Raw genomic sequence first — 13,703 nt, forward strand, 5'->3', positions numbered from 1 at the left:
AATCGTCGAGATCGATTCAATCGAGGAAACGACGCTGTTGAAAACATTCGTTTAATGAAAATGTTTAATGAGATCTACACGCTGATTTTGCACTTTATTTTGGCAGTTTGTGAATGAAAGTCACTTTAGAGGGTTTTTAAAGTTGGACCGCAAACATGGAAGAGAACAGTTTAATTCTGGAGGGTCTGCCGGAGGATTTTGACAAAGTAAAATCCAAATTAAATCTTTATTTTCGAAATAAAAGAAAGTCAGGCGCTGCGATCGCGCAGATTCAAGAACACCCTGAAGACAAACGAAAAGCAATTCTGATTTATATGAATGAAGAAGGTAAGCAGAATGTCTCTTCATCTATGAAAACTCCCTTGAATCATATTTAATCAACAACTTTCATATAAACCCTTATAATAACATCAAAAACAATGGACATCTTTTGACAGAGAGTGATGTTTTTCAGATCTGAAGAAAGTGCTTGACAAGAAGACTCATAAGATTGACTTCAAATCACAAGGAACTGTTGAAGTGACCGTCAAACTACCAGAAGAAACCAGCAGAAAAAAGACCAAACCAGCAATCCTGCCCAAACCCAAACCGGAGACCATAGCTTTCCTCAAGCAATCACTGCCTGCTCATGTGAGACACATGCTGATATTTCATATAATCTGCCATTTATTTGCTATCACTACAATATTAATGTATACTTCTGATTCATGTCTCAATAAGGAAGTATTCTTGGAGATTTAAGTGTCCAATATGGGTCATGAACTTGTTTTAAATGTCAAAGAAAAATACAGAACTATAGTTAATATGTGCAGTTTTATTTTCACTATATAAAGTTAATCCCATAATGATCACACTTCCTCATTATTGTCTCAAGGTCCCTCCAGTAAGAAAACATACAACAAGTCAAAAAGGTTTGACTTTGATTTGTAGCTCAAATAAATACAGTTTTCAACACACCGGCGCTGATATTTGCTCATAATGTATATATTTATTTATAATACAGATGATGAAGAGGATTGTGAAATATCTGATCTTCTAATTACCAGCCAACAGTCCGTTGATAAGGAAACTCTGCAAATGTATGTTGAGCAATTTGCAGAAAACTTCAAGCTGAGAAAACATGAAAATAACAGCTGGATCCTGAAGCTCAACAACCAGTCAGGTGAGATTTATATAAAACTTTCTGTTGTTTCACAACTTCCTTTCCTGCTGCAGAGGTATGATGTTGAAACAAACTGTTTTTAGTCTATTAATGTGATTAATGTGATTAATGTGCAGTGTTACACAAGTCCATGTTATTACACATCCATCACTAGCTGGTGTCAATCATATATATTGATAAAATCATCAAACTAAAGGTCAAGACTAATACAACGTTCAACCATTTCACAGATTTCCAGAAGATTCTTGCCCAAAAAGAGCATGAGTTTGGTATATCTGTAAACGTGTATAAAGAAGGAGGTCTGGGACAGAAGGTGGACCCTCGGCGCTTCATCTTGACTGGATTTGATGGAAACACCAACTGCAAGAAAATGTCTGTGTTCATCGGCAGCTGCAGCAAGACGACAGAACACACATGGGAGATGCTGGACGAAGACAGGATTATTGTCACCTTCAAACAAGAGATTGGTGGGATTAGAAGCATTTTCTCTCTCTATATTAATTGTTGGCTGTCCTCTGAAGTCTGAAGGTTCAGTCTGTGCTGTGTTTGTCTGGACTGAAATCTCAGCTGCTCTTCTTGGGAGTCACTCGTCTAACTTCAGGTGTTACAGCCGCGAGGCGTCCATCACTTCTGGCTTTCATTCTGCAGATCTTGTTTCTCTCTGTCTCTGGGATTCTTCCTTACCCTAGTCATACTAATATATATATATATATATATATATATATATATATATATATATATATATATATACACACACACACAGAGGCACACAAAACATATATGCAATGTATGCAACACATAGTGGGACCATAATAAGGGCCGGCCGCACACCGATTCAGGGCACTTTTAGAGTTTTAAACTTAACAGCTCAGCTAGTAGAAGTAGAACAGCTAAAATCACTTACAGCAGCTTTTAGATGCAAAAAGATGCAATAAAACCAAATGCTGGACAATACCACATAAATATTTAATGTAAATTTACTACATGTAATGACAGTCGATTGTCAATAGTCGTCACAATCATTGATTATTGTCTCTGGATTTGTCTGGAAGAAAAAACAAGTCAAGGAGAAAATTGAAAGCACTCAATTCTGTGAACATAACAAATGACACGAACAGCTTATTTCTTAATTTTTTTTTCAACAGATGTGAAATCATTTGTAAGTAAGTGCACCTCAAGGCCACTGCAGGGTCGAGACATTGACGTGACCCGTATGGAACTGACCGATTCTGTGCTGGTCCAGGGAGATTTGAGTCAGATCAGTGAAGACGTTCTCAGCCTTTATTTCAGCAACAAGAAGAGAAGCAGAGGAGCAGAAATCAAGTCCTTCATCTGGATCAACAGACAAAAGAGTGTGGTCATCACATTTGAAGACTGTCATGGTAAATGTACAGATTATTTGCAATGATCCAAGATGAATTTACATCTCACAGTCCAGTTTCACCTCCAGTATTAGATTACAGAAACCTCTAATGTAAATCCTGTTGTTGATGTAATGGATTATTAATTAATGTTGTGTTTGATAGTAATTCAACTCAAAACTCAAAAAAGCCTAAATTGGTAACTTCAGTAACAGAACCTTCCTTTCCATTTGAATAGTTGCGCATGAAGTGGTGGAACAAAAGCACAATGTTTGCGGCACAGAGCTTAAGGTTTCACTGTTCTACTCAAGCTTGCAAAAGGATTTATCTGGAGAAAAACCATCCTTGACTGATTCCCCCACAAAAACAAATATCCCCGTCCATGCTGACCTGCTTCGTTTCATTGAGAAGAATGAGAAATTTAGAAAACAATTGGAGAATAATGTCAAATTGCTTCATTCCAAAGTTCTTCTTGACAGTTCGGCAACACCGAGTGCATTGGCACTGGAGATGGATGTTGACAAAGAGTCTCTGACTGCACTGCGAATTGGACCCACTTGGGAAACCAAAACAAAGAGGGAAGTCCAATCCTTTCTGAGCCAGTTTGACACAGAAGAGTTGACCGCTGAGAAAGACGTATGGGACAGAGTGAAGAATCACCGTCTCAACACAGATGATGCTGCTGTCTCCTACAGGGACTTTAAAGCTGTCATTGTTGGTGTGAAAGAGGAGGTGACTGTCCTTTCGGAGAAGATGGGGAAGCTGCTGAAGGACGCTGCTGCTGAGGTGGACGTGGAAAGAAACACTGTTGATGTGACAATTCAGCTGGACTGCAAAGAAAAGTTTGACCTCGTGAAAGAATGTGTACAATCCAAGCTAGGAGACGTTTCTTTCACGCATGATGAGAATCAGCTCATCTTTCATCTTAGCGGTTTGAAGGATAAAGTAAGTTCAGCTGAGGTGGTCATCAAGCGGGCACAGGAGAACATGATCAAGCACCAGCTGAAGCTCTCTTCTCATCTTATTCACTTCCTCAAGTCACTGGATCTCAATATGTTTGAGCAAGAGTATTTCTCTCCCAACCACATCCCAGCTAAATTGATCAACCTTAAGGATTGTGTTGGGATCTTCGTTGAGAAAGAAAACTTGAAGAGAGCTGAAGACAAAATAAGTGAGATTATCAAAGAGGAGGTTATTCCACTTTCTACCAAACAAACCAGTGAAAACTGGACACACTTTCTCAGGACTCTTCAAGACCAAGTGGAATTAAGCCACAACGGTCGCAACATCAGGATCACACCATCAGACCAGCAGGTTATATTGTGTGGATTATCTAGCGTAGTTGCAGATGCCACCAGAAAAGTGAGAGGATACCTGGAGAACAAGGAACCGACAACTGAGGATGTTCCTCTTAAATCTGTGCGAGAGGTCGAGTTTGTTGACTCTTGCATGAACCTCTCTGAGCTCCCTCAAATCAAGTGCCTTGATGCTACCATACTTGCATGCAAAACTTCAAATTCCCCTGGTCTGAAGGTCACAGCAGCAAAAGACAAGATTAAAGAGGCGGTGAGTGTCGTAAAGCAGCGGGTGTCATCCATTGTTGTGAAGGAGCACCAGTATTGCAAAGCAGGCGAAGCAAAAGTTCTGGAGAAACATGAAGCTAACGTGGAGGCAAAAGCAAAGGAGTTCCTGTGCAATGTGTATTTATCACAAGAGCAAGCGGGCAAATCTGGCCCTCCAAAGAGTTTTACTCACAAAATAGACAATTCAATGACTCTAAGAATCACACAGGGACACGTGCACCATTTCACTGCAGATGCTTTGACTTGCCCAATGAATGCCAGTCTGACTTTTGCCAATCCTGTCGCCAAGCGGTTTCTCCAGTTTGGAGGTGATCAGATTACCGAAGTGTGCAGTAAGTACCAGAAAGAAAAGCAGTCCGCCCTGCCAGGGGATGTGATTCTCAGTAGCGCTGGAAAACTCAACACCAAGACCCTCCTTTATGCAGTGTTGCCCAATAAAGGTCAAGCTCTAGACTCACATTACCTTCAATCAGCCGTATACAACAGTCTGCTGAGAGCCGAGGGGTCCCACTGCACCTCCATTGGATTTTCAGCACTTGGTTGTGAAAGCTTCGGATTCTCTGTCAAAGAAAGTGGCATCGCACTCCGAGAGGCAATACTGCAGTTCTGCACCAATCAACAGCATTCCCCTGCAAATATAAGAGATATTTGTGTTGTGGAGTCTGATGAGAAGATTGTTGAGGAGTACAACAGCCTGATTGAGGAACAAGTACGATCTCGCTCCATTTCACTTGTGCCCTTCTGATCGTAGCTGCCATCAAAACTTTTATCAATAGAAATATTTGCTTATATTTTATTTCTTCAACAGGGTTTCCCTGACACTTTCAGTCGCCCAACAAGCACTTCTAAAAGAGTCCCCTCACGATCCCTAAAGTGTAAACATGGACCAGACAAGACAGGTATATACAGAAACATCTTTCTTGCATAGACTGCAGCTAAAGGTACAGATATTACTGATGTATGTTTTGTTTCCACACTAATGGGAATTGAAACAGTGCTTATCAAAGATGTTTCAATACTCCTCAAAAAGAGTGACATCACCAAAGAGAAGGTGGACGTCATTGTGAACTCCAACAACATCAGTTTAAATCTCGACACTGGTAAGTGTTTCTAAACTCACGAATCGCGACTTATGCACTATTGCTTTATTTATTCAAATACAGAAGATACAGTGAAGATTTTACAGTGCTTACACAGACAAATTGTTGTGTTTAGTGAATTGTGTTTATATTAGTTGCAAATAGTAGAAAGAAAGTGCCAATATCATTTCACAGGTGTTTCTGGTGCCATCTTGAAAGCTGCTGGAAAAACTGTTGCTGCTGAATGTGCAACGCTAGGTGATCACTGGCTCTTACGCTCAATGACATTAACTAATGTATATATTACACTGAGTAAAGCCTTTAACAGTGTGAGCTTTGCTTGTCTAGGTCCTCTGAAAGCTGGTGGCGTAGTTATGACAAGTGGTGGAGCACTTAAATGTAAGAACATCGCCCAAACGGTTGGACCTAATAATGCTGCAGACATCACATCTTCTCTTGAGAAGGTCTTGAGTCTCTGCGAGGGGAAACGGTCCACAACACTGGCAATTCCTGCGATTGGAACCGGTATGACAATAACCAATTACTGTCTTATTTAAAACTATCCTGTTGCATAGAGGACTTTGAGGAGATATTGAAATCTGAAGTAACCATGTCAGCTTGTGTTCTGCAGGACGAGGCGGGATTGGTGCAAAAGAATCAATCACAGCAATCTTTATGGCAATGGAGAAACACTTGACTGCGCAGAACTCGAGCTGCCTCAAGGAGATCACTATAGTGACATTTGAAGAAAAGGTTCATGACGCCTGTCGGGAATATTTCAGGGAGAGGAACAAGGTTAATCATTGTTTGGTTTAATCACACATCTTTTAACATTTGTAATTATTTTAAGTTTTAGTCTTGATTATTTTCCTACTCTTTCTCAAGGCCTCCACTCACGTCAAGTCTGCTTTTGGCAAAATGCCTGAAAATCAAGGTTTTGACCATTTTTACATTTTCATGCTTATCCACACATATATCTGCTCTTAAAATATAAATCTGTTTCCTTGTGACAGTTACAGTATTTCCTGTAACGAATATTAATAAAGTCAAAGTGTGAATCTTTCTCCTCCCCTACAGTCAAAATTGGAAGTGTCAGAATTGAGTTGAAGAAAGGTGACATCACCATAGAAACTGTCCGAGGGATTGTGAACACCACCAACAGCGAGATGAGCCTGAAAGAAGGTCCGCTGTGTCTCATATTCTCACAATTTATTACATCATCCAAAAATATATAAGCAGGACTGAACAAGAAGTGATTAGTTTATACCAAAAGTAATAAATCTATGCACTAAAATAAATTCCATCATTGGTGTTTTTATTTTATGGCCATTCTGCTATACAATCACTGAGCACTGTATTAGTAACTCTATGGTCCTGATTAAGTGCCTGACATGATCGTCTGCTGTTGTAGCCCATCATGCATTCAGAGATTATATTCTGCTCACTATAATTGTACAGAGTGGTTATCTGAGTTACCGTAGACTTTCTGTCAGTTCAAACTTGAACTCAGGCTCAGGTGGTAGAGCGGGTCGGCCACTAATCACAGGGTTGGCGGTTTGATTCCTGGCCCACACGACTCCACATGCCGAAGTGTCCTTGGACAAGATACTGAACCCCAAGTTGCTCCCAATGACAGACTAACACCATACATGCAGCTCTGCCACCATTGATGTGTGTGTGTGTGTGTGTGTGTGTGTGTGTGTGTGTGTGTGTGTGTGTGTGTGTGTAACACAGTGTAAAGTGCTTTGAATACCGCTATATAAGTGCAGAACATTTACCAAATATAAGTAGGTATACAGGTGTTCCTAATAAAGCGCTCAGTGAGTGTAGGATATTAATGTTCTCCAAAATATATAAATCATCATGACTTGATGCCTTAAAATGCCTCTCTCCTTCAGGTGTTTCAGGTGCCATATTCAAAGCAGCCGGATCGTCTGTGGAACAAGAGTGTAAAAACCTCGGTGAGGATTTTACACACAAATAATCATTAAAAACGGGGTTCCCACAGTCAGCTATCAGTGGGATTAGAAATGGCCTGGAAAGATAACGACTTTGCTAGTTATGCTCGGCTCTAAATTATTTAATTGGCTAGAATTTACTTTTTGCGAGTGCCATCCTTATAAAAATGATTTCTTCAAGTAATCAAGTCAAATCAAGTAATTACAGACAAATGGAAAGGTCTTGAAAATAAATTGGTCAAAGAGTGGGAAGCCTGCAAGAACCTCAGTCTTAACTTCTCTTTGTGTTCGAAGTCATAAAGTTTCCCCAAATGAGTAAAGAATGGGTTATATTAATCTGTAAATAATGAGTGGATATCAGAAGAGATCTCTTCACTCACTGTCAGTGTGTTTTGGTCTGAAGGCCCATTGCAGGGTGACGTGGCAGCGGTGACTAGCGGCGGTAACCTGCAGTGTGATGTCATCATTCACATGATTGGTCCTCACTCTGCAGCGGAGGTGAGGTCACGTGTGAAGAAAGTTCTGGAACGCTGCGAGGAGAATCAGATCACCACCGTTTCCTTCCCTGCTGTTGGCACTGGTACAGACGATGCTTTACTTTAGTCATGTGATATTCTGTGTAGAGTCTCCCTTCATCTGTTATCTGTTGCAGGTGGTGGAGGTGTCAAGAGCGTTGATGCCATTGGTGCCATGCTCCAGGCCTTTGAAGATCATTTCAATCAAAAGACCTCCACTGTGATCAAGCTCATCTATTTAGTGATCGACCGAGACGATGTGCTACAAGAGTTCCAACAGGGTCTCAAAACATGGACCGCAAATGCACAGGTAGATATCACATACATCACTGACATATTCAGGACACTCTTATTGTGAATGCTTTAGCCCTTTAACATTGAACACCTTACCAGGACAGTGAGGATGAGGATGATGAAGAATCGGACTGTAGTTCAGATGAAGACAGCGAATCCTCTGATCAAGGAGCTGACACAAGCAGTAAGACGGCTTTTTACAATGCTTAAAATGTGGCGCTTGGTGATATTCTGTCTTTTCGATTGTTCATATCTGTATGATTTCATGACCTCAGCTAACCCTATAGAAGCAATGATTGGCCCAATGAAAGTGAAGGTGCTTTGTGGTGACATCACTAAAGAGACCGTGAGACGCGATTGTCAACAGCACTACGACAAGTCTTGATTTGAGCTCAGGTGAGTTTGGATATCATGTGATATTGCACTGAATCTGATCAATAGTAATACTGTATGTTACATATATTTATTGATATATAGTATAACCTGACAAGTCACAAATTGAGTCTTTAAGTCGTCCCCTCATGTGTTGATGTAATGTAGCGTATGTCTTTCTATACAGGTGTATCAGGAGCCATTCTCAAAGCTGCAGGACAAACCGTTGTAAATGAGTGCAAAACAAAGGGTAAGACCTTTCACCTTCAGTAAATACTCCAATATTCAGAAGAGTTTAATATGGACAACCTTTCCTTTGTGAAGCTGCTTTGGAACAATATTTACTGTGAAAAGAGGTATTCAAATAAATGGAATTGAATAATAGAATTAATGTTTTTCATTCGTTCTCTTCTGAAGCGCCTCAACCGGCTGATGGTGTGGTCTTGACCAAAGCCGGAAATCTTTCAAATATCAAAAGTATTATCCACATGGTTGGACAGACCAATGAGAAAGGCATCACAAGTTCCACGTACAACGTTCTGAAGATGTGCGAAGAAAATCAAATTCAGTCTGTGTCATTCCCAGCTCTTGGAACCGGTAAACACCTCCATTCAGAAAGACAAATGATTGATTAATACGTCAAAGGGAGAGGTGTAGAATTCTATTGAAATTCTATTGTCAATGTCGTTTAGGAGCAGGGAACCTGGCAGCAGCTCAAGTGGCCAATGCAATGATTGAAGCGCTCACAAAATTTGTCAAAGATTCACCAAAACATCTGAAACGTGTCAACATTGTGATCTTCCAAACGAAAATGCTGCCAGACTTTCAGGAAGCGTTAAAGAAGTTTAAAAAGATATCTCTAAATGTTTCTGGTAAGTATAAAATTCACATTCCATGAACGTCCACAGATATACATCGAAATATGCCGCTAAATCTCGTCATGCGCACAGTCCGTGTGTAACCCAATATTTCTAAACACACAGACAGTCCACATCTGTACATGTCATCTGCACATGCGCCGTTGACGTTTGTCAGAGAACTTTACAATAAAAAGTATAAACACAATGAAGTCTTTGGATATCTTTCACCATTAGGAGAAAGTTTGTTTGGAAGGGGAAGAGTGCTGCCATTCAAGAGAAGTCTACAATCACATTGGGCTTTATACCACTTCAAACAGGATCTTACCACATAAAACTAAAACTTATTTCATACATAAACACTATGTCAGGTTGACCCTATGTTAACTGATATTCTGGCCTTTTTTCACCTCACTTCTAAGTCTTACCCAAGCACAGACTATCAATCATATTCAGAGACGGCCATGTCAGGTACAGTTAGTCCAGCATATCTGAAGTCTTACGTGTCACACAGTTATGCAACAACACAGTTAAAAGTAGCTAGAAGTAACTAGAGTAAAAGTATTAGAATAAAACATTCAAAAATGTATTTTACCTTTACACTGTCCTAAAGAGTATCACAAAGTGTCATGGTGAGTATACTTTGAAAGGCTTTACCGTGTGCAAGACGGAACAGCAAACGGAAAAATCAAGACTACCTTGATGAAGCATGTGACATTCTGTACTAAAAATGCAGAAACATACTCTATGAAAGTACGTGAATGCAGATGTGATGCTCCTGTTCTACCCGCTCTGTACGGGACTCGACCCAGTGTCTCTGGTGTGGAAGGCAGGTGCGCTAACAAGGAGGCTTAAGGCTAAAGCCTCTAGCGTCAGTCGCTAGTGCACCTCTTGAGGTCAGGAGAGTGAGGTTTATACACATTGCACAGCTATCTATCAGCTGGCCACCATTACACTCACACCCCTAAACCTCACTCCCATCCGGGTCACGGCATCATTGTGACGCTCCTGTTCTACCCGCTCTGTACGGGACTCGATCCGGTGTCTCCGGCATGGGAGGCAGGTGTGCTAACAAGGACTACTATCTACACAAGCTCCATTTCGAGCAGACCACAACTCATAACACAATGCAAGTAAACGTTGCATTCTCAGCGTTGCCACAAGAGGCACTATAGAGAGAATAATATGAACTGTCCGCTTCAACTAAGAGTTTTCTCTTTCAAGTCAACTACTGTCATGGCAGAGCAACCTTTTGAAGGGAATCTTGCTGAGAAAGTACGTTAAAGTCCATATATTTATAGAAACTTACCCGAATAAAAATGCATCCAGTTGATTGGCACTGATGTTTGAAGGTAACTCTATTGCCCCTTGAGTACTGAGGTTTGTTCCCGCTACGATAATGCAAGCAAGCACATTATGCTTATTTAAACGGGCTGTGCGATGGCCAAGTGCTCCTATCTGCATTCACTTACTTATATAGAGTATCTTTCAGCCTTTAACTGTCTTGGTGTCTGAAATGTGTAAACTCTCAACAGTGCGCAAGTCCAATGGTCCACCGCCGCTAACAACCCGTGTGCCAAGCAAACCCCCACAGCCACCGCTCATGTCTCTAGCAACGGAAACAGCTTCTGTATTGTTCCCCGTTATGACCGTTGAGGTTTACGGGACGTCCTCCGCTGACCTTGCCAAAGTCAAGAAATTCCTGGATGACCTAATCTCTGACGAGTGCATCAGTAAAGATGTCCAGTCGAGTCACATCGCCGACTTTCCTGAAACTGACAAGAAGAACATTGTGACTCTCAGCCAAACCAATCAAGTGAGTGTTCTGCTGGCCGGTTTGGATAAGTTAACCATATCAGGGAAAAAAGACGACGTCTTGGATGCCGAGCTGAAGATCAGGAATTTCATTCAAGAAGCACGAGACCGAGAGATCCGAGAAGGTGAGGTGAAGAGACTGAGACAGACTCTCTGCTGGGAGGTGGCGAGAGGAGAGCACTGGAAGTCGCTGGAGCCCAGCGTGAGTTATGAAGTCGAGCTGGCCTACCACAAGAAACTCCAGAGCTTTCAATACCGGGAGAACGGAGAGACGTACATGGTGGACTTCAAAGAGATGAAGGTGACGAACAGCAAGAGCGAGTCTTGCAGAATCAAGAGAAGTCTTCATGGAGATTCTGATACGGGTAAACATTACAAATCAAACGTTTATTTCTACGAGTTTGTTCATCACTACTTACTCTAACTGTCAATGATCAGGTACACAGTAGAAGACATTTTCCCCATAATGATTGTAATGAGATGCCTTGTGTTTCATGTTCCTCAGCGATCATTCAGACGCCCCCAACATGGAGCAAAATGGATGGAAAGGATTTAGAAATAATCATGATCAAATCTGATTCAGAGGAGTACAAGAAGATACAAACAGACTTCCTGAACTCCAGTAAACATAAGGATGTGTCACCTGTGCAGGTTCTACAGGTAAAATGACCATTAAGTGAATACTGTGACTGATAAAGAACATTAAAACTTCTACAGATCAGTTTATTAATGTCTGAATGGTTTCACAGATTGACAGGATTCAAAGTCAGTCTCAATGGCACAGATACTGCGTGCTGAAACAAGCGGTTGATAAGAAATATCCCAAACAACCCAACGAGCACCTCCTCTATCATGGAACGACCAAAGACATCTGCCAAAAAATCAATAAGAATGGCTTCAACAGAAGCTTTTGTGGGAGAAATGGTATGTTTGAACAATTCACTCATAATTCACTCATAATTGTCCATATCTTGAATACTGACATCTAACAAAATTTGCTTGTTTCAAGCTGTCGTGCACGGAGACGGCACGTACTTCGCTAAAGATGCCTGGTACTCATGTCATGACCAGTACTCAAACCCAGATGATAAAGGACAGAAGTACATCTACAGAGCGAGAGTCGTGACGGGCTCTCCGTGTAAAAGCAAGCAGGGCATGAAGGAACCGGACCCGATCCACCCTCAGGACCCTCAAGCTGGTCTACACGACTGCGCTGTGGATAACTTACAGGACCCGTTCATCTTTGTGGTGTTCTGTGATGCAGGAGCGTATCCAGAGTATCTCATCACCTTCAAGACTGTATAAGTGTTCTGATGCAGTCGTATCGGACGGTTCTGACTGATACACTTTGAACTTTAATAACTGATGGCCAGGGACGAATGCTGAATAGATATTGTATTAATACAGTTAGAGAGAGATTAGATTGTAATAATTTATCACAATTATATTACCATGAACAAAAGTTTTAAGATGAATCACTTACTAGGTTATACAATGAAGGACTTGCACATTTATGTATTATCATGGTGTTTTAGGGTTAGGTCCTCGGAGCGAAGAGGGTTATTGAGTGCTACTGCAACACTTATAAAGCCAAAACAACTTGAAAACAGCTAAATATGTATCACTATATTAATTTATTAACCCTTTAATCTCTGAAGGTGTTTTTAAAGATTTCCTGTTTCAGTGAAATACCCAAAATTAGAGGCTTATAACTCGACAACAAACAAGCAGGGTCAAGTGTTTGGTGTCATTGTAACGAAAACTTCAGATACATTTTGAGAGTCTCAGCCTAAGAAACTAAGAGACAAAAGCCAAAATGTTTCTTTTATTTAGTTTTCTGATTTGTCATTATATATCTCTGGGTGTAAATCAGGTGTCTCCTAAAAACTGCTTTTGTTTTGTTCTCAATCATGTCGACTATATCTGAGATAAATGTTGTGTTGATATGACAAAGCAATCAAAAGTTCCAACATTACAAATATAATTGATCATAGTGTCCAAAAACATCTCCAAACAAATAAAAGATAATAATTGTACATAAGAACTAATTACACATGCAAACACAACAATGACTAAAGGTTTGCATAGCATGCACACATGATTTTACTCATGAGATTTCACAGAGTGAGTTTCATTCTGTGTCATTTGAGTCATCATTGAGTCTGTGTCGTGTATTTGGTGGTCATATGTAACATTGTGCTTCATGTGGATTATCTAATGATCTATACATCTGATTATCTTGTGTGTGGACTCGATTGAAAGATAATCACAGACTCTAAATAATCATATGTGATATTATATGTTCTGTTTATTTTCTAAATTTATAAGTAAATTAAATAGATAGAAAGCTATTTATTGTTGGACAATTATTTGCTTGTTTCTCACGAGCCTGATGGCAGGGACCATCTGATTTTAAAGGGTTAATTCCCCTCTATATGTTCTTGCAAATAATGATATGCCGTATTGGTTCTTTTAACATGATGTAATTCCGAGGTCTGGAGTGGTGTTGGTGTAGTGGACTAAAGCACATAACTGGTAATCAGAAGGTTGCTGGTTTGATCCCCACAGTCACCACCATTGTGTCCTTGAGTAAGGCACTTAACTCCAGGTTGCTCCGGGGATTGTCCCTGTAATAAGTGCACTGTATAATTGGTACTCGAAGGTTGCTGGTTTGATCCCCAGTCACACCATTGTGTCCTAGTAAGAC

At 40.6% G+C, this 13,703-nt stretch overlaps 1 protein-coding gene across 1 annotated transcript; it reads left to right on the forward strand.

The window, feature by feature from the left end:
* The first annotated feature begins 2 nt into the window (after nucleotides 1-2).
* LOC127654951 (protein mono-ADP-ribosyltransferase PARP14-like) lies at nucleotides 3-13,609 on the forward strand. Its single transcript, XM_052142530.1, is given in 27 exon segments — nucleotides 3-327; nucleotides 455-630; nucleotides 875-911; nucleotides 1,004-1,162; nucleotides 1,393-1,629; nucleotides 2,308-2,544; nucleotides 2,762-4,815; nucleotides 4,915-5,005; nucleotides 5,102-5,206; nucleotides 5,381-5,443; nucleotides 5,534-5,710; nucleotides 5,817-5,980; nucleotides 6,071-6,119; nucleotides 6,263-6,367; nucleotides 7,084-7,146; nucleotides 7,547-7,723; nucleotides 7,796-7,968; nucleotides 8,052-8,136; nucleotides 8,228-8,301; nucleotides 8,303-8,348; nucleotides 8,512-8,574; nucleotides 8,742-8,921; nucleotides 9,017-9,196; nucleotides 10,717-11,361; nucleotides 11,502-11,656; nucleotides 11,746-11,920; nucleotides 12,006-13,609. Coding segments are annotated over 27 exon segments (6,138 nt in total). The 5' UTR covers nucleotides 3-155; the 3' UTR covers nucleotides 12,302-13,609.
* Nucleotides 13,610-13,703: the final 94 nt, after the last annotated feature.

The sequence above is a fragment of the Xyrauchen texanus genome, chromosome 14 (genome assembly GCF_025860055.1).
Source record: "Xyrauchen texanus isolate HMW12.3.18 chromosome 14, RBS_HiC_50CHRs, whole genome shotgun sequence".
Lineage (NCBI taxonomy): Eukaryota > Metazoa > Chordata > Actinopteri > Cypriniformes > Catostomidae > Xyrauchen > Xyrauchen texanus.